Here is a 22644-nt window from a genome sequence, read left to right as displayed (position 1 = left end):
ATTTTAATATAGATCAGTGTATAATTTTGGGTGCTGACTATTTAGAAGCTTATTTAATATTTTTTCAAAACTCAAAATACCCAAAGTGGTAAACATTAAAATTAGTTTTTAAATTCAGAAAGGAATCCATTATCATAATTTCTTTGTTTTTGATGCATGCACAGCTTTTCAGCTTTTTTGTACTGAACTTCACTCGTAAGTACACACAATATTGTATGTACAAATAGAGGATAGAAAACATTGGAAAAGTTATGAAATAGCCAAGAAGAAAATCGGCAACTAGAAAAACAAGTAAAAAGTCACCGACACACGCGTCCAGATCAGGTTGGTTAACTGCATGTATATATCACAGGAAAATATAGAGAATGGAAAAAATAGCACATAAACAAAAAAAAGGGAAAGAAAAATGGACGAAGGAATGCAAAATAGCCAAAATTAGAATGGCGACAACAAAATAAGTTTTTAAAAAGTACACAAACCTGGTAAATTATCCACCCAGGTGAGGCTGGTCCACTCAAGTCGCTCCTTCTGATACTCCTGCTGCTCGAGCTTGAAGACGTGCTTGTTGAAGTAGAACTGCAGGCTCTCGTTGGCGTAGTTGATGCACAGCTGCTCGAACGAGTTCTCGGCTAGGTCCTCGAAGCCGAAGATATCCAGGATGCTGATGCGCTGGGCGTCGTGCGTGCCGCCGCGGTGCACAATGGAATTGACGCGTGATACCAGCCTGGAAATGGAAAAACATATCTAAAGCTTAATAATTATATAGGTAATGAATATTCCTGAATATTATTTTTTTATGTGAAACTGCACAGGAGTCCCAACTGCTACTAACCGTCTGGAGCCAGTGAGACTATGACATCCCCAATTGAAGTATGTTGTGAGGCTGAAGGTAGTTGGGAGGGGAAGGAGATGGGACAGAGGAATGAGAAGATGTGGATGTAGCTGGGTATTCAAATCTGGTCACCAAACACGGCTAAAGCCATTTCAAGCGCAAAGTTTTAATTCTGAATTTTGGTCTTACACCAGGGTGATTCTGACAGTATATTCAACTCTGTAACGTGCCGCTTTTTTTTAAAAGTTTTTTTTAAATAACACAAATTAATCAAATAAAATTTACTTGCGCATGCCAGGATTTGTATTTCAGCTTGCTAGTCAAGAGCCTTTTCCCTCGATCACGGAGGCCGTCATTGAATTAAAAGTATCTAGAGATCCCAAGTGAAATTCTGACTAATGAACAAAACAACATTTCTGGAGTATTGGCACTATTGAAAACTTATTCTTAGGTAATCTAGCATCTTGTAGGATTTTGATATAATTTGTTTGATGTGCTAATCAAAAATTATTAATTTGCTGTCTCTGTAAGCACCTAAATTTTTACATGTATGTATATGTAGATTGCAAAAGTTTGTTGTTCAGGTTGTAAGAATACTTAGTGCTTTATTTTTAATTAACATAATTGAGTTACATGTAGTATGGTTAATAAAATATAATAAAAATGTTGCGACAATAAGTTTGATTTACAGTATGTGCACAAAAGATTAAGATCGCTTAACGATCAAGATTACTTTGTAACTCCTTACAATCGGAAAAAGGATTGAACAGGTTTCAAAATGTTCATTTCATCTGCACATACTACGAAGTTATCATTTTGAATGCAATGAAATTAATGTAAATATTAATTAGGAGTGGTCGGAGATGCGAGCCTTGGGGTACACCTGAGACATTTTCCGTTAGGTGAGATGCGAAACCATTGACAATCGTGATTTGGTTGTGAAATGATTTTTCATTTGTTGATTATTTAAGAAATAATGCGAAATAGTATAATGTAATTTATTGATCGTAAATAATCTTTTCTAATAGGTAAGTACCTACTCTATTTAGAAACGGTAATTTGGATATAGGTCGATAGTTCGAGACATCTTTTTTACTCCAATTTTTAAAGACATTTGTGTGAAAAAGGTTCTAATCAAGATAGCGATTTTTTTAAAAGCTCTTCTTATTTCTGGTAGTATGTTAAACTGGTTCAAAGTTACTTGTCATCGAAAAAAATCTCCATAAAAAAAATAAGATTACATTTCAAAGCAATTTGAGGCTTCCAGTTAAGTTCCACATGGTTCACACTTGGGATCTATTTATCAATGATATTGTAACAATCTAGAATAAAAATACTCCTGTTTGCCAGTGACCTTTTAAGATTTACAAAACGATTACCCCCATCAATGATTCTTCAATCTAATCTCAATCGCTTACACGGGTGATGTAATTATAACGAACTCCTAATATTGACAAATGTCAATTTATATCATTCTATATAAACAACAATTCTATTATGTTTCATTGCAGTATCAACAATATTCATTTTAAGAAGTTGTCTCGTATCAAAGATATGATATAAAGGGCATTTCATTTGATGAAAAAATAATATTTATAATGAAGTAACAAATAAGGTTATGAAATGATTGGGATTAATTTTAAAAACAGCGAAAGATTTTACGTCGCTCTATTTTTTGAGATTCTCTTCACTGCCTTAGTAAGAAGTAATTTATTATACAATTCCACTATTTGTTCCCCATACTACAGGGTTTTCCAATAAGAGGTGTTATTTTGAATAGCCCGCTATTTCGGTAGATGTTACTTTTGAGGCTGTCATTTTTTGACATTTGACAAGTAGAAACTACGCCATTAATAAAAATGGAACGATACACGCTTCAACAATGAATTGAAATTATTAAAATTCACTTGAGTGAATCAAATGCAAATCATCTTGAGTGATGAGGCCCATTTCCACCTCTGTGGCTTCGTCAACAAGCAAAAATGTCGCATGTGGGGCTCGAAAAACCCAAGAGTTAGTGTTTAAAAGCCTTTTTATCCTCAACGTGTGACTGTTTGGTGCGGTTTATGGTCCGGCGGAGTCATTTGACTTTACTTTTTCGAAAATAAGGCTGGAGTAACAGTTACGGTGAATGGATCGCTATCGAGAGATGATTAATGATTTTTTATGGCCGGAATTGGATGGTATTGATCTGGACAACGTTTACTTTTAACAAGACGGCGCTACGTGCCACACAAACAGCGAAACCATTGATCTTTTACGATTGAATATCAAAATAACACCTCTTATTGGAAAACCCTGTATAAAGCACTTCAAATAAAAATTGAAAGAGTTCCAGGACCGACCCTGTGCAGGCGCAATGGGAGTCCGCTCCGGCTTGCCAAGGTGTCAAAAATATATTCAGTCAAAAATATTTAGCTCCACTTGGCAATGACGGATAAAGTTGAAGCAAGAGGTGGACATTAAAAAAAAACCAAGTATAGCAGTATTTTCTCAACCATCTTTGACGTAAGATCACCCTAATTTTCGATGCACACGCGTGTCACACGGTTATTGTTTTTTGTAAATACCTCCACTCATTCAATCAAACTGACTGGCAAACTTCGGATCCTATGAAAATACGCTTAGATTCCACAGTGCTTTTAGCAAGCAGGTAGTGGACTAATAAAAAAATTGTTCGCCTCCACTTAACATATGAACTGAGTATAAACATGCATTTAATGAATTCATAAGCACCGTTCTGCCTTCAACTATCAAATTTGACATTGGCCCAATATGTTAAATGAATATTCATAAATTTAAACACTTAATCAGCCATGAATATTCATCGAGATGCATGGACCAGAAACATTAAAGTGCCAAATCATCACATTACTTACTCACTATGCGGCCTTGGAAAATATGGTAGTAGCAACCCGCAGTGGCAATAATGAAAACGAAAATCATAATTAACAAGTAGGATTGAAATTAAATATTTTAATTTGGTGGATTTAAATGATAAAAAATTCCAACAATTATTTTTTTAATCAGATGAAAAAAAAAAGTGTTAACTGCCACGTTAATTTAAAGAAAGAGGTGCTTGTTTTGATGGCACGAAGAGATTAGGTACCTACCTACATTTGAATTCAAGGACATTTTGTAGCTACTACAATTGTCGCGTATCGCCGCTACAAAATAACGTAGAAAAACGGTAAAACGTATGTGTGAATTTAAAAACCAATATTGTACTCATGTTATCCCTGGCCCCAGAGTCTAAGGGTCCGGATACATACGCGAACCGAACCGCCGAGCAGAACCTCAACTTATGGGAACCAACCGCAAATGGCGCGAAACGACGCTTTCAGTTGCTTCGTTTCTTTCCCGCAATTCGTGGCTCAGCTCGCGTTTCAGTTCGCAAATGCATACGTACCATAAGATCTAACTGCTCTGTGACGAAGGTCGTCATGTATTATATAACAACACAAAATTTTAGCAATTCAACATTTATCAGAAAGATTTTTAAACTATTTAAAATCATTTTGATGAATACTCACAATCATTTTTATTTACCCTCACAGAGTTTAAACACACGGCCTCTATGTCGAGTGTCGAGAATCAAGCGCATCCGGAGCTCCACCAAAAGATCAAATATCTAGGGAGAAGACGATTAAAATCGAAATAACGTAAAAACCGGTGGGGGAGAACGGGCGGAACTACAGTTATGGGCTAACAGGATTCCCCATCCACTATCATTAAGTCTGCCGACTTGGGAGGTTGTAGAGACCATACAAAACTACAACTTCAGAGTCCACTGCAAAGTCAGTGGTCGGCAAGGACCACTGACTTCAGCCGTATGCGCACATTCACAGCGAGAAACGGGAAAGATGACTACCTACTACTTGGTCGATCACTGAAGACGTTTGCGCGCATTCACGGTGAGAAAGATAACGAGGTAAGATTGCTGCTTTGTTGATTATCTCGGTGGACGCATAATAAATTGCTTCTGTAGTGGATAGTATGAGAATAAGCTGTTAATTGTGCTGATAAGTGATAAGAAACGGGTTTACCTACTAAATACTGTATAGCTTTTAATGTTGGGCAGTGAATGAAAAGCTACGGACATGAATAAAATACTTGAAGTTGGTGATGCAAGACCGGGTGTAACTTTTTTACCCGCCATCGAATTCAGTTGTGATTTGATGTGTACTTTCCTGATTGCGCGTCCCCCGCCGTCAAGTCCACCCCGCGCCGGCGAAGCGGCTTTCAAATCAAAAGAAAGTCACTACAAGAAGGTCCACAAAGTTAACCATAATAGTGTCCTTAGGTGATTTTTCTCAAAAACGTAGCTATACAAATGATCCAATTATTTACTAATTTAGGCGATATACTAAAACGTGTTGCCTTGGTCACAAAAGTATGGCTGACATTTGATTAAAATCGGAAGGATAATTTTGTAATACCTGTCAGCGGTTTCCTTTTGTACTTATGATACCACCCAGACGACTTAATTCACTATTTCCTTCCTTACAAATTCATATTTTAGTATGCTGATCGATTTGGCAGTTTCATGACCATGGTAGGCTTTTTAGCCTCCAAACAATACCAGGGTTAATTCGGCAAGGATTTTGGCAACATCATACATATTTCATCAATAATTGAATGGAATAAGTACACAGCCTTGTCCAAGGAGTCTTTCTTATTAATATCAGTGCTCGGTTAATGGCTAAAGATTGTAGGTACCTACACTACAGTGAAAAATGAGTATGGCTGATATATGAAAATCCTTTTGAAAACGTGATGGCAAGTCATTTTCTAATAAAATATTAATACATTCAGAATATATCGGAATACGTGTTCATGCAGATGCGCATTTCTTGATTAATACAATGACGAAATGCGACAATATTAGAATTTTTATAAACACGTTTTCCGACATCCTCAAAATGCATTCGTGTTTTACTGATAGTTTATTAGGAATCTGTAGATTCATTATTTAAAGGTCTGCAGTCCCGTTTTTAACAGGAATACGAATAATTTGTCCAGATATATTTTATTATATCAGTCTACCCAACCTCGTCTTCACTGCTGACACCACCACCCTCTTCCACAAGGACTATCTTATTTACCAATTGAATAGCGCTTGGTCGATGGCCAGTGAGGTGTGTAAACCTCGTGGTGAGTGCCGTCTGCAGCTCCGTGGATTCGACCAGCAACAGGTGCACAGACCAGCGGACCTCAACGTAGCTACCAACGTTAACACCCCTAATACTATAGGTTACTCACCAATTGAACAGTGCGGAGTACAGAGCCTTTGCGAAGGCGTCTCTCTTATCCAGCGCTTGGTCGATGGCCAGCGGGGTGTGCACCCTCTCGGCCCGGGCCTCCGTCAGCCTCGCGGTGAGCGCCCTCTGCAGCTCCGTGGCGTCTACCTGCAGGAGGTGCGCGGCCCAGCGGACCTCGACCTAGCTACCAACGTTAACACCCCTAATACTATAGGTTACTCACCAATTGAACAGTGCGGAGTACAGAGCCTTTGCGAAGGCGTCTCTCTTATCCAGCGCTTGGTCGATGGCCAGCGGGGTGTGCACCCTCTCGGCCCGGGCCTCCGTCAGCCTCGCGGTGAGCGCCCTCTGCAGCTCCGTGGCGTCTACCTGCAGGAGGTGCGCGGCCCAGCGGACCTCGACCTAGCTACCAACGTTAACACCCCTAATACTATAGGTTACTCACCAATTGAACAGTGCGGAGTACAGAGCCTTTGCGAAGGCGTCTCTCTTATCCAGCGCTTGGTCGATGGCCAGCGGGGTGTGCACCCTCTCGGCCCGGGCCTCCGTCAGCCTCGCGGTGAGCGCCCTCTGCAGCTCCGTGGCGTCTACCTGCAGGAGGTGCGCGGCCCAGCGGACCTCGGCCTCGCTACCAACCTCGACGCCCTCCTGGCCATGGCGCAACTGGCGGCGGTGGAAGTACACGTTGCCGAGATGGAGGATGGTAGCCAAAACCTGGACAAATTAATAAGGTTAGTATTTTAAATCAAGGAAGAATGACTATTATCCAATAATAACACAATACAAAGCATAATGTACGAACTGAAAACAGTAGAAATTAACGAAGAATAGGTAGTAACCTAGCAAAAACTTGCAAGAGTTATATTAGGTTTTCTTTACATTTTTTGATGAAACACGTGATTCATGCAATGTTATAAGTTTTTCTAGTTTATTTTTAGTGTATTCCATCCCTGATGTAAACCCATATACAAAGAAACAATTTTTCAATATCATAATAATTTTCATATTGCTTTTTTATTTTATTTTAATAAATGTGTACAAGTGTTACCATATCTTGTCAGATAGATATTAATTCCTAGCTAGGCAGATTGCCTGACCTAAGGAACCAAAACTATCTACTAAGTTTTTACCAAGTGTGTAATAGGTAACTATATATAATTTTAGGTCACATTACTTAACACTTTTCCGGCTTCCCTCTCTCTCTACCCAAGCCAATCAACCACTTAGTTATTATTGGACAAATGTAGGACATTTTTCATGTTTTTATCTTTAATTCTGTGGAGATTTTATTACATCATTTTGGTTCCAGACATGTATACGTCTTTTGATTATTTGTCGTGTTGCTTATCGGGATCATGACATCCTTTCTGTTGTAACCTCTTGTAAATCATTTATGGTAAACTTTATCAAGATTTTCTAGGTTTTTATGTACGTGGATATGGACCTTTGTTATGTTGATTTGTGGAACATCGAGGACATTAATTTTGTTTAAGAGCTCATCGCTAGAGAGCCTATAGGGTTTACGCATAGTGACTGTTTTTATGGATTGTGGGCCCTCTACATAGGCCCGGTGGGAAAATACTTCTCTTAGGGCCTCCTGTGTGGAGTTAATGTAAAAATAATTAAAGATAGTAATAATAACAGTTTTATGTTATTTTCTAATTTTGTTAACCTCCTTGGGTGATTTTTTACAATGATTAGAAAAGTTGTTTTTATTATGACTAAATGTTATTTTTAAATTAAAAATTTTTTAAAAAAGAAAGACAAACATTCCCGGGTTATGAATAACCTGACAATATTTGAAAATCTCCTACTACCACCACAGTAAGCTGAAAATGTTGCTTGTGTTGTGATGGAGGACTTATAGCCAGCCGAGGAATTGAACCCACTACGCCTGGGTGGGACCCAAGCGCGATGTCAACTCGGCCACCGACCGGTCAATAATTGACAAAAAAACTTGCAGAAATACTATTACGAGGTTAATTATTCAGAAGGCGTTCTATTTATTTTTTATACCATAGAAGAATCATCGCAACTTCAGAGTATCGAGTCTCTATGGCATCCCCATCGAAACTGAAGAAGTGTGGGGGGGGAAGGTTATGGAATTCCTGAATAATCGGATCTGTTCACTAAAGCTACGGTATCAATGTTGAGGGGTGATTTAAACTACACGGCACATTAACGACACGTCATACACAAGGAAATGTGGTAGTTACCTAATATCTAGAGCGTTACAAAGAGTAATGAAACTACATTAACTATATCTTATTAATTCACAGGCTGCAATACGTACTACCTTCGTACTTAGATAACAGTGAATGAAAATAAGAAGAAAACCAACTAAAAGTATTACATAAGCCTTCATAAACCCGACTGAATGTATTGGCAATATTATAGGTACTGAATCTAATGTTCCAAGGTTGTCTTTAACAACGTAATTGCTTAACGGTAAGAGTGAGGGAAATGTTTCCTGAAGCAAGTAACTAGATAGCAACGCATTATAACTGATTTAACTGCAAGTACAGTACCAAAGACAATAATTCTATTATCTTTGACTTGTGCAGATCGACTAACTAATTCGTGAAGATGGTTGGTGGTTAGTCCAGAATATAGCAAAAGGGATCTTAATGATTTTTTACGTAAACCCCTTAGTTTTGGAAATATTTAACATAGTTAATGGCCTTTGATTATTGTTTTTTAAAAACGCTTTTAGTTTTCTATGTATCGGTAAAATGTGCGATGTATTGCAAGTTAATTCAAATTTTAGTGTTAGATTACAATAAGTGTCTTTGATTTTGTGATCGTGTTTTGTGCTGGTGGATGTCGGAATTAAGAGGAAGCTACAAGACAAAAATGTGTATATTCTTGGTATAACTAATATTTTAGGTAATAGGAATTAAAATCGTTTGACAAACGGGGTCTAGAAACGTTCGATTTCAAGAACAAAACTGGTTTTTATTTATTTTGTAAATAATTTTATAAGAAAGCAAAAAAGTTAATCAAGTGAAACTGTCACAGATAATCTTAGCTATAATACTGTATTTTTTAAAAAGTTGTTTCCTTTACGCGTTAATACATTTTATTGAAAAAAAAATATTTAGTAGTTTATATTTATATTTTTTTATTGAGTAATTTATTTTTTATTTATATACCACTCCAGCGAAACGATAGGAAAACCTTCAATTTATCTATAACATATTTTTATGTATTCATAATGTACACCAATTCGTTATAAAGATTAATCATAATGATATTGATTTGGCATTAAGCTTCGCCTTAAAGGCTGGTTTGGTTGTGCTGTGTGAGGAGTGTTGAATTATTTGCTTGGTAGTTGTTATATTATATTTTGGCAGAATCGTCATAGGAAGTATTTGTGTTATGAATATCTTTGCTAAATTGACTGGACTAGGTTACGTTCCTACTGTAAATATTGTGGCTATGAAATTGTTGTAGATAATTTTGTAAATCTGTAATTAGGGCCTCGTATTTATGGGACTATCACCAAATATACCCGTCTACTGTTCTGAAATTATTTTAATTTTACTTTCATTCTGTATTTTCAAAGTAGCTATATATTCTTTAAACGAATCACTGCTTTAATATTTTGTGAATTCCTCAATTTAATTTCTGCGTACAGTGTAATAATGTCGAGACGGTGTTTTCCTTGATGACTTCTCGGGAGACATACAAGTGAGAATGGGGAATCTTTTTGTTTACATAATAGTAATAATATTTGCATTTTCTGATATTCTTAGCCACCAAACTCTTTTCTCCTCCCACTCAAATATCGCCAACGCGTTTCAAACAAGATTACGTTAGGTTAGGTTAAAAAAATCTTTAAATAACACCTTATTTACAAACATTGTACCTACGCCGACGTATACCCTTAGAAAATATATCAATTAAACTTTCGCCAAAGCAATAATAGTGGCAACTCAACTCGAGTAAATCTGCCGTCAAAACAAATAAAAACGAATCAGCAGAAAACAATGAAACCGTTAATCAACAGAATAGAAGAAAATACATTTAATTAGCAACTTTAAAAATGCCTTCGGATGTAAGAATTAATTATAACAATATATAATAATAATTTTTGTAGAGGAAGTTCTAAAATAATGATGTTTATGTAATTCATAACGAACTTGAAAAGTCTTGGTTAAAATGTGGGACTGTTGTTTCATTGCAAATTGAAGGTTGAACACGAATAGAATTGTAGAAAATTAATTTATTTTGCTGATGATTTTATATATGGCTTTAAAATCTCCTTCGATAAGGTTTGCATACCTACAATAATTTTATATTAAACACATAGTATTAAAATTTTTTCAAGTTACGTATTCAGCTTTCAAAATTGCACACGAAGTCATTATTTTATAATATATAATAATAATAATTAACTGTTGGGTTAGGGTTGCTAGTCAGAAGTGCGTCAAAAATTGTAAAAAGGAAGATGTTATATTTAAAAAAATCAGAAATTGATCAAATCAACATGAAAAATTGTTCGGTAATTTACCTTTACGATTCCATCTTGCTCCTGTTCTCCAACCCCCAAGACTTGCATAGCCCCCAGCAAGGAGGCCCAGTCCGAGCCCCCCGCACCTCTTCCCACCCCACAATCCCCACCACCCTGGTTCAAGTAGAAGTACTTATCGGCATCCACTAGTCCATACTTCTGTCTCTCTTTCTCTGATAGACCCGCCAACATCTCATAAAACACGTGGTAGTTCCTCTCACCGGGAGCCTGAGTCACAATCCTCGATTTCTCCAACAAATACTGAGTCACTTTTGCACCAACAATGGCGCCACTCTTGAAAAACACTTCTAAATACTTTCCGAATCTTGAACTGTTGTCATTCCTGGCTGTTCTTGCGTTTCCGAAAGCTTCCAGCAAAGGTGCAGCTTCTAAAATCTGTTCTGGCACTAAAGGTTGTCCCCTCGCGGGAGGTGCTACGGCAGCTAAATATTGCACGACCAGTTTAGTGGACTCTGTTTTTCCAGCGCCACTTTCTCCAGAAATGACGACAACTTGCGGAGCAGGAAGGTGGGAGTAAGCTGCCGACCCCACAGCAAATAAATGCGGAGGGAGTGATCCGAGCAGCTTCCCTTTGTATTTTTGGGCAACTTCCAGTCCGTATGCGTCGTCGAACATCTTGTAGGGGTTGACAGCTACAAGGATGCTGCCGGCGTAGGTGTAGACCAGGTTCCTCTCGTAGCGCAACTTGAGATTCCAGAGAAGGGCGGCTTCGTGGAGGTCTGCGAGCTGAGTCATGTCCTCGACGCCGGAGGCCCCGAGGTCCTGACGGGTCCGGACTGAGCCTTCGCCGCTCTGTAGGGTGAATGTTTGTGGCTGGAAAGAACAAAAAACAATCGAATCAAACGGATGTCAAGTTAAAGGTAAAGAAAAAGTAACGTGAAGCATGTTGCACAACGTTTTATATAATAAGAGAACATACACGGAGAAAAATTAGAGACCAAAAATATTGCTAATTTATTAAGGATCTCTTAAAAATTATTCGTAATTCGGTTATAATCGGGATTGCAGGCCCTTGACGAATAAATTTATAGGTTTCCTGATAAACTTTAGTAAAACACTAATGTATTATCACGATGCCGGAACACGACATTTTCGCATTTCATTATTATATGTTATTAAGACAAACGCAGGTGCATGAACACGTGTTTCGATATTATTACGAATTTACTTGTTTATCCGGAAATGGCCTGCAATCCCGTTTTTAACCATATTACCAATAATTTGGAGAGATTCTCAACAAATTAGCAATGCTCATTTTTCTCCGTACAGTGAAATACAAAAACCTCGACAAAGATGTTCAAAATTTATTTTTATTTATTTATTAATCTTAAGTTAGCTCACATCTTCGTGTGTGCTAATAGTTTTATAAACATATAAACATGTACATTGTTTGGCAAACATAATCTTTCTTTAAATATTTCAATAAAGTCACAAAAAAAGAAACATTAATAATTGAGATAGACATATTTTCTTAATTCATTTTTGAACTTCTTAATATCTTCTATCACAGCAATTTCCTTCGGGATTTTGTTATAGAGTTGAACGGCCTGGTACATCAGAGATTTTTGGGTGCTTGTTTTTTTTCTTGTTGGCAATCTAATTTGCTTAGAATTTCTCGTCCCGTGTCCGTGTATCTCGTTATTGTAATTTATTTTTCTTTTCAGTTCCTTAGACATCATCCCTAAGTTAATTTTATGTATAAAAATAAGTAAATTCAAATACACAGTTTGCTTCACCGTCAAAATATTCAGCTCCTTTAACATGTCTCTTATCCGTGTGTATATGTTGCGCTTAAGTATTATTCGCATTGCTTTATTTTGCAGTATTTGCAAATTCGTAGATTCGTTACTTACTACGTTGTCGATACTGCATGAAACATCCTGTAGCCTGTTGAAAGACCATAGCTCAAAATAAATTAGTCCCCCTCATAATAGAACTAGATCAACCCGACAATCTGATTTATTTTATCTACCCTCGTGCAGAACAAACATTCGAAAAAATTCCCCAATTCCTCGTATATGTGCACAATATAATACAAAATTTTACAGCATTGACATTTTTGGTAATAACCTAAAGAAATATCGATATGAAGTAATGCGTACGATCGATTATTAATATGAGAGTATGGAATGTATCGGCAGCATCTCCGATCCTCTTCCTATTTTCCTCTTCCTCTCCCCTTCCTTTAACACCAAATTAATTTTAAGATACTAAAACTTCATTTCTAATGAACTTTAACATAAGAAACTTCTGTGGCTTGACTTCAGTTAACTTGTATATTTATATCTATCATTGTATATTATATAAAAGCTGTTTGTTTCTTACAAAGTAAATAAATATTTCCTGATATTTAAAGGTGCCATCATCTTAGCCCCCAGATAGTTGTGAATCATGTAGTCATCCGTTATAAAAAATGTAAGAATTACAGTTCAATTGAGTGCTACAAATGTATATGCTTGTAAACACCCCAAATCAAAATCTATTCAGCGTACCTACTACATGAATTTTTGTTTTATGGATGAAGCAATGGCCAACGTACTAGCCACAAGTTGAAACCAATACTCAGTAATAGCGATGTGCCGGCAATTAAGAAATGCAATCAAAACACGGCAGTAAAATATACACACATGTTTACTAAACAAATTAATGCCATCAGTTAAAAATCTGTAAAACAATTTCAACAAGAGTTTCATTATCTTTACTTCCGACAGTAAAAAACTTGGATCAAAATAATAATTATAGGCGCGGTTGTTTCATAATTTTTGAAAGTAATAAAATTTCCTAACAAAATAGGGTTTGAATTGAAAAATCAGCATAAGATAAGATATGTTCAAGGTAAGAACTTCGCAATAATCTTAACAGCATAGTAAAAAGTTTCTGGGGAACTAATTTATTTTTTCTAGATCACGATTTTCTGAATGTTTTATAATTAGAAACTACAAAAAAATCATTTTGTAAAGCCAAATCGGAAAAGAATTTTTAGATGACGATAATATAAGTTCCCGAAACTTTCGTAAGAGGAAGTTGGATAAAAAGTGTCAAGTCACTCGCAAGAAAACAATAAGTTTTTAAAAGTTCACAGAACGGTCCAAAAAGCAATAGTTCAAAAGCAAAAAAAGCTCGAAAGGAAGCGGAAAACTAGAATCAACAAGAAGTAAATTGTAACGATACGGTTCGAGTTTAATAAAAACCATCTGTACAATATTTCAACCATGCTTCAAATACGCCAAGGATGTATAGTGAAAGCAATTAATTCATTGCCGATAGCATTTTCACTGTCCGGGAAATGTTTCTGTGCCATTGAACGCCGATGGAAAATTCTTCGATGAGAAAAAATAATATCGTGCCAAAGAGATAACAAAGAACACCGCTTTAATGTATTACTACATTGTCCATTTGCGTGTTTGACAACATCAACAACAGAAAATATTTCACTTTCTTCGGTTACCTCCGTACGAGCTCAATGGATATTATGTAGATTGAATCGGATAATGTCACTGATAGGATATTTGCATATGATCGTGTAAGGAAACGCGGTAACCAGAAGTTTGATTCAGACGATAACTCTAATTTATAAATGCGTGATATTTATTGGACGTTTAAAATTTTCTGCCGTCGTTTCTGTATTCAATGCCATATCGGCATTTGTGTTCCCTCTCTCTTACAAGATGTGAATATACATAATAAATGATTTACCCTCAACAGGGATGATCTTCAAGGATGATATTGAAGGGGAGGGGGATTGTGTGCAGTCAATATAAAAAAGTGGACAGTGAAAGTTTCAGAGGAAAAAACAGTGAATTTAGTGGAAGCGTTGAAATGTGAAGTTCGTTAAAATTAAAAATCAAACCATTACGAACTGATCAAAATTGAATTTTAAACTCTTGTATATGATATTATAGCAGTTTTAGAACTTAATCCATGAAGAGAAGGCTATAAAATGCATACGATATATATCGGTCCCGATTGTCCCGAATGGTGAAGTTGTGTCAAAATTTTCTTAAATGTTCAAAAGTCACTCAAGCTGGATACTTACGTCAATCCAATTAAGTATATTCATTACCTCTTTCTATATAATTAATTCAGTGAATGTTGGTTTCACTAATTCGTTGAATGCAATTAACTAATTAATATGCCATTAGATAAAAAAAACAAGCGTGGACGATAACAACCTTTAGTCCACACATTGCTCAACTGTGAATCTCTGTAAAGCCAGATTTGATCAATGACTTCCGGTATTTTAATTAAAATGTCAACAGTCTTAACTAACGTATTTTAAATTGCCGTTATAATGAACTCATTCGATTAATAACCAGACACCGGACCTGGATTTACAAATATAAGATATAAGAAGAATGTAGACAGTAATTTTCAAGCCTTGTCAAAATTAAACAATGCAAAGCAAGATGGAAAAATCACACATAAACTTGATTTGAAAATGAAATGAGAAACGACCCATAGAAAAAAATCAGCCCAAATCCATCATGAATTATATGAAGATTTTTCAGATTCCTTTCATACCCAAACGAACAAATTCGCATCATCATATCAAGCAAAACGTTGCCACGTAAAAATAATCCATTTAGTTACCACTTAAACTACCAATGATTCTTGGTTGCGAGGTGCAAGTATATAATATTTATGTAATTGTCAACAGACTTTCAATAATTTAATGAATCCTTTTGTTCACCCCAAAAACCAAAGAAATCCCAAAACATAACCATTACTTGAGCTTTCAAGAACACCAAAACGGCTGGTGTGCAAAACTATAAACTAAGGATGACAACCTTTTCATCATCCACACAATGAATTCTCCATTTCACTGGTAAAGAACACAAGATACGAAAAAAATAATTAATTTTAAATGTTGACAGGAAAACCAAAACAAACACAATAAACGAAAACGTAAAACGTCAATACGGTGAAAGATTTCGTCATTTCATCTTCTTACCCCATATTTTGTTTTCACTTGGAAAAGAAATCGCGAAATTGGGCTAAATAATCAATCTTATGTGACCCATAAAGTTGAAATTAGCAAAATCCACGGGAAACCATCGAGCTTCAACGTTCACATTCAGTACCGACAACAAACTGATTTTTTCCTTCCTCGCCTTCGAATGGCCCCCACCAACGAACTGGCCGTTTAGCTTCGCCAATGAAGAAGTTCTTCAATCGTGGAGTAACAATATTAACTTTTCGAAACGACACGCATTCTTGGCAATAATATATGCACATCGAAAACTGTTCTACCTGTAATATTGGTCACGCGACGTTCTCTTGCCGGCGACCAAATTTGATCAAAAATGCGGGAAAACTCCTTTCCTAAATTTTAAACTTGTTTTTTCAGTTTTATAAGTATCGTGGTTTATAATACATACATATATTCTATGCCCATCAGAAAACATTAATTCAACGGCTATGTTTGCATTAAATTTATTTGATAATGAAATATCAAATGAGTCAATGCCAAAAACGAACCCGAAGGGATTTTCGAGTTTTGAATTTGGCCATCGTAACTAGTCTGCTAGAAAATTTTATAAAAAAATTGTCTCTTTGATTGATGATTCTTTGTCAAAAAAAGGGTATTATTTTAAAATCTATTTACTATTTCTACAATTAACTTTACAAATAACTAATTGGTTCTCACAAGATACTTAGGACGGGTTGTTTCGGAGAATTTGAACAATTCATCAAATTTCAACGTTCATTTACGGGTTCTGTGAAAGTCCTATTCAAGTTCTGTTATTATATCATTGTAGGCTAGTTGCTTGACAAAACTGAAATAAAAACAGAACTTCAAAAAATCTTTCACAGATCTTGAAAATGAACGTTGAAATTTGATGAATTGTTCAAATTCTCCGAAACAACCCGTTCTTAATACTTTGAATTTATTGATTGGTATATTTTTTATGGTTTCCTGGAAATAACAGCAAAAAAATCATTTGTAATTATAAACTGTTTTGGGTTTTCACTTTGTTTTTCTTTGTACACGGAGAAAACGTACTGATAAAAAATATTGCTAATTTACTAAAAATCTTTTCGAATTATAAGTATTCCTGTTAAAAAGGGGACTGCCGGCCTTTAACGAATGAGTTGAAAGCTTTCCTAATAATCATTAAAAAACGAATTTGTTTTGGCGATGTTGTTACACGTGTTCATAAAAATTCTAATATTTTCACATGACAAGGATACGTGTTTCGATATATTATGAGAGTACTAATAGTTTATTAGGAAATAGCCTGCTATCACCATTTTACCAAGATTTTAATAAATCAGCAATACTATTTTGTTCTTCATGAAGTCTGATTTCATTGCACGTCCTTGTGATGTAATTGTATGTGTTGTATGTAATTTGTTTGAAAATTATTTTGGCAACACAAAACAGCAATATAGAGAATAGTAAAAAGCCAATCAATCAAACAACTTCATCACAGCTCATGATTATATTATATCACAGATGATTATTTTTTAACCATTTAAATTGAAAGATAATACAGAAACAACAGGAAAATAATAGATTGTTGAAAAGATACTTGGGCATAGTAAAAATACAATTCTGTCAGTATAACTTTTTGTATGTAGGAGGAAAAATAATAAACGAAACATTGAGAAAGCTAAAGAATTGATGTAAAAAGAGTTGTTAACGTCACGCCGACCAACGTCTTTAAAAGCAGCATACCAACCAGTAGGGTTTTCAACATCACAATGACGTTGTAGCCAATTCGAACCGATTAGGAATGTACGTTTTTTGCGAAGATTACTAATAATTAGAAAAAATAACTTTAAATCCTCCATACATTTTTAACGGTATCTATGGTTTGTGAAATACTCCATTAAAGAATGCCGATACCTAACCAACAATTAAACTTACAAACATCAGAAACAGAGGTTCCGTGCTCTGACTCATTAGTTTTCACTTTTAATTAACTCTTATGCGATCTTACTTCAGCTACACCCTCTGTTTCTATTGCGGCCACACCCAGATTGTCGAAGATAGGCTGCCATTACCTTCATGGGCAATTTAATAGCACTTATAAGGTGATAATTCACTTTTGTGAGGCTTTCTGATTTTGTGCTATTTTTAAAATGGTAAAGGGTATCTTCTCAATGTAAAGGATTGGATTTTTTAATTGGAAAAGATATATTTATTGTGGATACTGACACATGTCCAGGACATATCTATCAATCTAATGAGATAATTTATTGAGATTAGCAAAGTCCTGTTTTACCTCGATTGTTTGGCGTTAATCTGTCTGCAAATTTGTTTCCACGTTGAAATTTAAGATTTGTTGATTTCATTTTATTATTCTAGCAATCCTTACTTAGACCAGATGGCTAACTTTGACTGAGCTTTTCAATATTATGACACCTAAACCTAACTGCCAGAAGAAGATTTGAAAAAAATATATGTGATTGAGGTAGTAACGTTTCTTCAGACAAACTGTATAATTACTTATTAAAATTTTTTTAAACTATTTATAATTAAGTAGGTAGGTATTTAAGTACCTACTTACAAATCTTATGATTTCAGAAAAAAACTATTGATTTATTAAATAAGAGAAAATTAGAAACATTATTTTTGTTCGTTTACTGTTCACAGGACTAATAATAAATAAATTAAAGTTTTTATAACAGCCTCAGTTAATTTATTTCTTTAAGTTAGTTTATTTTATTTGACTTCTTTAATTCAATTTAATTTTTTTAAGTTACTTTATTTTATTTGATTTCATTAATTTTATATTTAATTTAAATTTGTAAGATTAACATAATTTCAATAGAGTACATTTTTATTTCTCTACACAATTTGTCAAATAAAATTGTAAAATGGGGCCTCACATTACCAAATCATATTTTATAAAACAATTATTCGTATCAATAAAAAATCAAAATATTAATTTAAAAAATGGCTGAAAACCCGTATATTTGCGTGATTTGATGCCTTTTATATTTGTAGCACTAAAAGCCTTTCGATGCTTGGTGACCGTAGTTAAAATGTCAAACTTAACAATGTCGTAGTTCAAAACATCCAGTTATGTTGGAAAACCGGTTATAATGTGACACACCTAACTGAACCTCGATCTAGCATACCAATCAAATAAGGAAGATGTTTTCAGAAATATTTACATACCGAGTTCATTGTTAAATCGGAATATTATGTATGTGCATATATAATATAATATCAGGTATTTGAACGACAACATCGTGCAGAATTGTTAAGACTCTGAACATCTGACTTCCTCCATTGTAGATTGGTAAGTTTATTGGATTGATCCCAAAGATCGCGGGTTCGAAAACCACGTACACAATGAAAACTTAAAATAACACACTCACTCTTTCTATAATAGCTCCTCATTCCAGAGCGTAAAATATCCGTAGTATTGGTTTGTTCAGAGACACCATTCGGAATCAAAACAACGTTTAAAATATTATTAAGACGGGTTGTTTCACAAAAATTGAACAATTCATCAAAATCAAAGTTATAATGCAAGTCCTGTTATTATTCATTGTTGGCCGGTGGTTACACAGTACTTGGATGATAACAGAACTTGAATCGGACTTTCACAGAACTTGAATATTTACTTTGAAATTTGATGAATTCTTTAAATTCTATGAATAATGTAAAACCACCCATCCTTATAAAATTTAGATGAATTAAATTTTAAAATGCATGCTTTATAAGGAGAAATAATAATATTAAAAACATCTAATTAAAGACAATCAAAAAATAAATAAATTTCAAAGTGAACAAAAGACTTCATTGTACCAAAAGCAATTGTTTAAAATGTACCAAAGGAATCTTTAGTCAAATCAACTGAAGCAGATTCTAATTTTTTCAAGGCCAGGCACTTTATTCACCATTATCTTCCTGTTTTTAGCCAGCTCTTCCCTCGGCAAGTGATTTGGTTCATACATAGAAGGTTCATACATCTTAGGTGGTGACCTAAGATGCTTAAACAGTAATGGATTCTCCGAATTTGCAAATCACCTCATAGCAACCAACCATACGTTCGACAAAAATACTGGCGTCAGCCTATTACATAAAAACGGAATAGGTCTTAGGTTGGATAACTTAGAAGCGTTAGAGTTAAGGAAAGCCAAAAACGTCAATAGCAAAGTCGTCAACAACCAAATAAACCTAAATAAAAGCCCTATAGGTACTCAGATTGTTCCCTATTGACAAACAACACTCGCCTCTCAATCTACCACCTATCCCTACCTCTTCCACTGTAGCTCAGACTGTCCACCTACCGTGATATCTACACATGTTAATTTAATTTTTAGATTTTTAGTATTATACTGCCCTGATGAGGCTACGGTTGTAGCGAAACCCGGTCGGCATTAAGTATTTACCCATAAGTGATGTTTACAACTATTTCAGTTAACACCTTAATTTACATCACTATTTTTCATAGAATTTTATAGTGTTTTAACTATCACTTAGAGAATTTCCGGAAAGTTTATATGTATATAATGCATGTATATTATATTTATAGAAAGTAGAGAAAAGTCGATCTTTTGTAATCGAGTCGTAAATAAAATATTTTCAGGTGCTTACATTGCTAACGCTGGCTAAACCTAATGTGATGCATCAAAATAATATACTACGAAATCGTATATCTTAAAAAGGCCTACAGAAAAGTCCGCAATGGTATATGTCTATCTCCTGAGAATTAGTGCCAGTAACACAGAGTATACGTCAGCTAGTTAAATTATATTTATCAAATCAATAAGAAATAAAGTCGTGAAAAGCTGGACATACTATAAGCAAGCGCATAGAAGTCACCAAGACCAGGAACCATTGAAATAATTTAAACAGTTAATCTTGCATTAACACCAGCAGAATTAATAACATCTTATTACATAACATTAAACGTGCATCGTATTACCTTCATGTACAGGTACTAGTGTTGAAGTCAAAAGCTCCAAATCGCCGCTTATCGACATACTATTACGGCCTTTGCCGCATTATCCGGGTTGGTTGCAGGAGTGCCGTTATATGGGCCAAACTGAACCTATCTCAAAAGCAAACTGGATTGACAAGTTTAGTCTCGATGCAGGTTGCAGATAACTACATATTTAATAAGTGTGGTCGAACCGTCTGATGTAGTTACCAACAGCGAAGTTAACCGTAAGGCAATAGTAAACACTTCGTGGAAATTCAGATTCAGAAATTCAGATCACCCACTGGATTTACAAACTTTAGATAGTTTCTTGAATTGGGTTGTTTGTTAATGAGTTAATGATTAAAAAAAATCTTCATCAGGATAAAAGTATAATGAAAATTAATAAATCATTACCTATAAACAAAATATTACAATGCGCGGTGATCAATTAGTTATTATTATTTAAAAAAAAACAATCATGTAAAATAAATAAATTTACTATAAAACAGGTAATTATTGCACTTTTTATGGTATTTTAAAAAGGTACTGAGTTATATATATCCAAATACAATATATTAAAAATATAGCACAATTACTTATTTATATTATTAATTGTTTTTGTGTTTAATTCGTAGAACTCCATTTCTTTTTTTTTAATTTGGTATAAATCAAATTTAATAATATTATTATTGTTACAGCTGTTTCGGCTTTCAAGGAAAGTTTTAAAAGGCCTTGAAATCGGAAACAGCTGTAACAATAATAAAAACCAATAAGCTTAATAATTATATTAGTAAATTTGATTTATATTAAATCAAAAACTTAGGATTTTATTTTTTTATAAATTAACAAAGGAGGATCGAATAATACCTAAGATGTCTAAAGAACAAAAAATAAATAAATAAAAATAAAATTTTATCAATTTAGGTATTATTGCGAAAATAATTTTAAGAGAGGGCTATAAAAATGTATTTTATTATTAATATTATTTCATAGATTATTTAAACTTTTTCTAATTTTAAAAATGTCAAAGTGTTGTCTAATTGTAATCCCATTTTAATTGTATGTAAAATTTAAACTATTTATTTACACTAAAAGATTGACTTGAATAATAATTATTGCTGTTCAAACACCTTATTTGCTCTTTAACTGTAGTGTTAAAAATATCTAAAAGTCTTGCCTGTATAAAAAAGTAATCATTCGTTACAAATTAATTTATAGACCCCCGATTTGTATAAAATATCATCCTTATCCTAGTAATTTAAAACATATTTTTTAAATTTTATTATAAGTATTAAAATCTGGTTGTAGTATTTGCAATGTTTTCAATTACTGAATTTGAAATATGGATATTTAAAAAATATGTTTTCCTCCACTTCTCTCCACTTTTGACATTATATTTAAAATAAAATCTAATAAACTTTTCTTATATTTTTTTGTTTAATATAATAATATCTATTAATTTCTTACCATCAACGTTATTGATCTTAATTTGTGTAACATTTACCAATCTACTGCAAGGTATGAAAAGCTGATAATTTTAAAGTAAATTTAGTTTTTTTTTCATCAAAGTTTATGATGTATCGTACATAAATGTGTTGATTTATAAAAGTTTTTGATAAGTATTTAAATACAATAATTACCTATTTTAAAATAATTTAGGTTTTATTTTATATATCCGGGATAAAGTGCGCTAACTTCGGAAGGTGATTCTGATAGTCTTATTAGTCTAAACTTATATATATATTTTATTATTTTTTTAAATTTTTGAATAATTTTTATTTATGGTTATAATATTATTTCTTCATTTTCATTATAAGATTATCCTGACGTAGAAATAGTGATGTAGACCCGGGAATATTCCCCGGGGAATATTCCCGGGAACAGGAATCCCAGTGTTAGCATGTAAAGTAAGCCTGCAAACATTTGCAGTGAACGAAGCTGCCTCATCTTTACCTCGTGATATGAAGAACAGCCTGTTGGACGATGATGTTTACTGGACAAGAGTGACATCATTAGCCGATGTTCTGCGACCGATTGTTTCCTGGATTACACAGCTAGAGGGAGACGATCCACTAACACACAAAGCATTGTATGCTTTTGAGGATATTGAGAGCAGTCTAAGTAAAACTCTTC

General features: G+C 34.3%; 1 protein-coding gene across 1 annotated transcript in view; it reads right to left on the bottom strand.

Annotated features, from left to right (window-relative positions):
• The window catches only part of Myo10A (unconventional myosin 10A), a 254254-nt gene that overhangs the window by 130986 nt on the left and 100624 nt on the right, over nucleotides 1–22644 (bottom strand). Inside the window, exons 3-5 of the mRNA XM_089638199.1 lie at nucleotides 10607–11440; nucleotides 6539–6807; nucleotides 480–724 (exon numbers count right to left, since the gene is read on the bottom strand). Of these exons, the coding sequence (XP_089494325.1) occupies nucleotides 480–724; nucleotides 6539–6807; nucleotides 10607–11440 (1348 nt within the window). The remainder of the gene's footprint in view (nucleotides 1–479; nucleotides 725–6538; nucleotides 6808–10606; nucleotides 11441–22644) is intronic.

Source organism: Hesperophylax consimilis, chromosome 12, assembly GCF_061612785.1.
Source record: "Hesperophylax consimilis isolate HC1 chromosome 12, BYU_Hcon_1.0, whole genome shotgun sequence".
Classification (NCBI taxonomy): domain Eukaryota; kingdom Metazoa; phylum Arthropoda; class Insecta; order Trichoptera; family Limnephilidae; genus Hesperophylax; species Hesperophylax consimilis.
The sequence above is the reverse complement of the archived record's forward strand: the minus strand, read 5'-3'. Positions and strand labels throughout refer to the sequence as shown.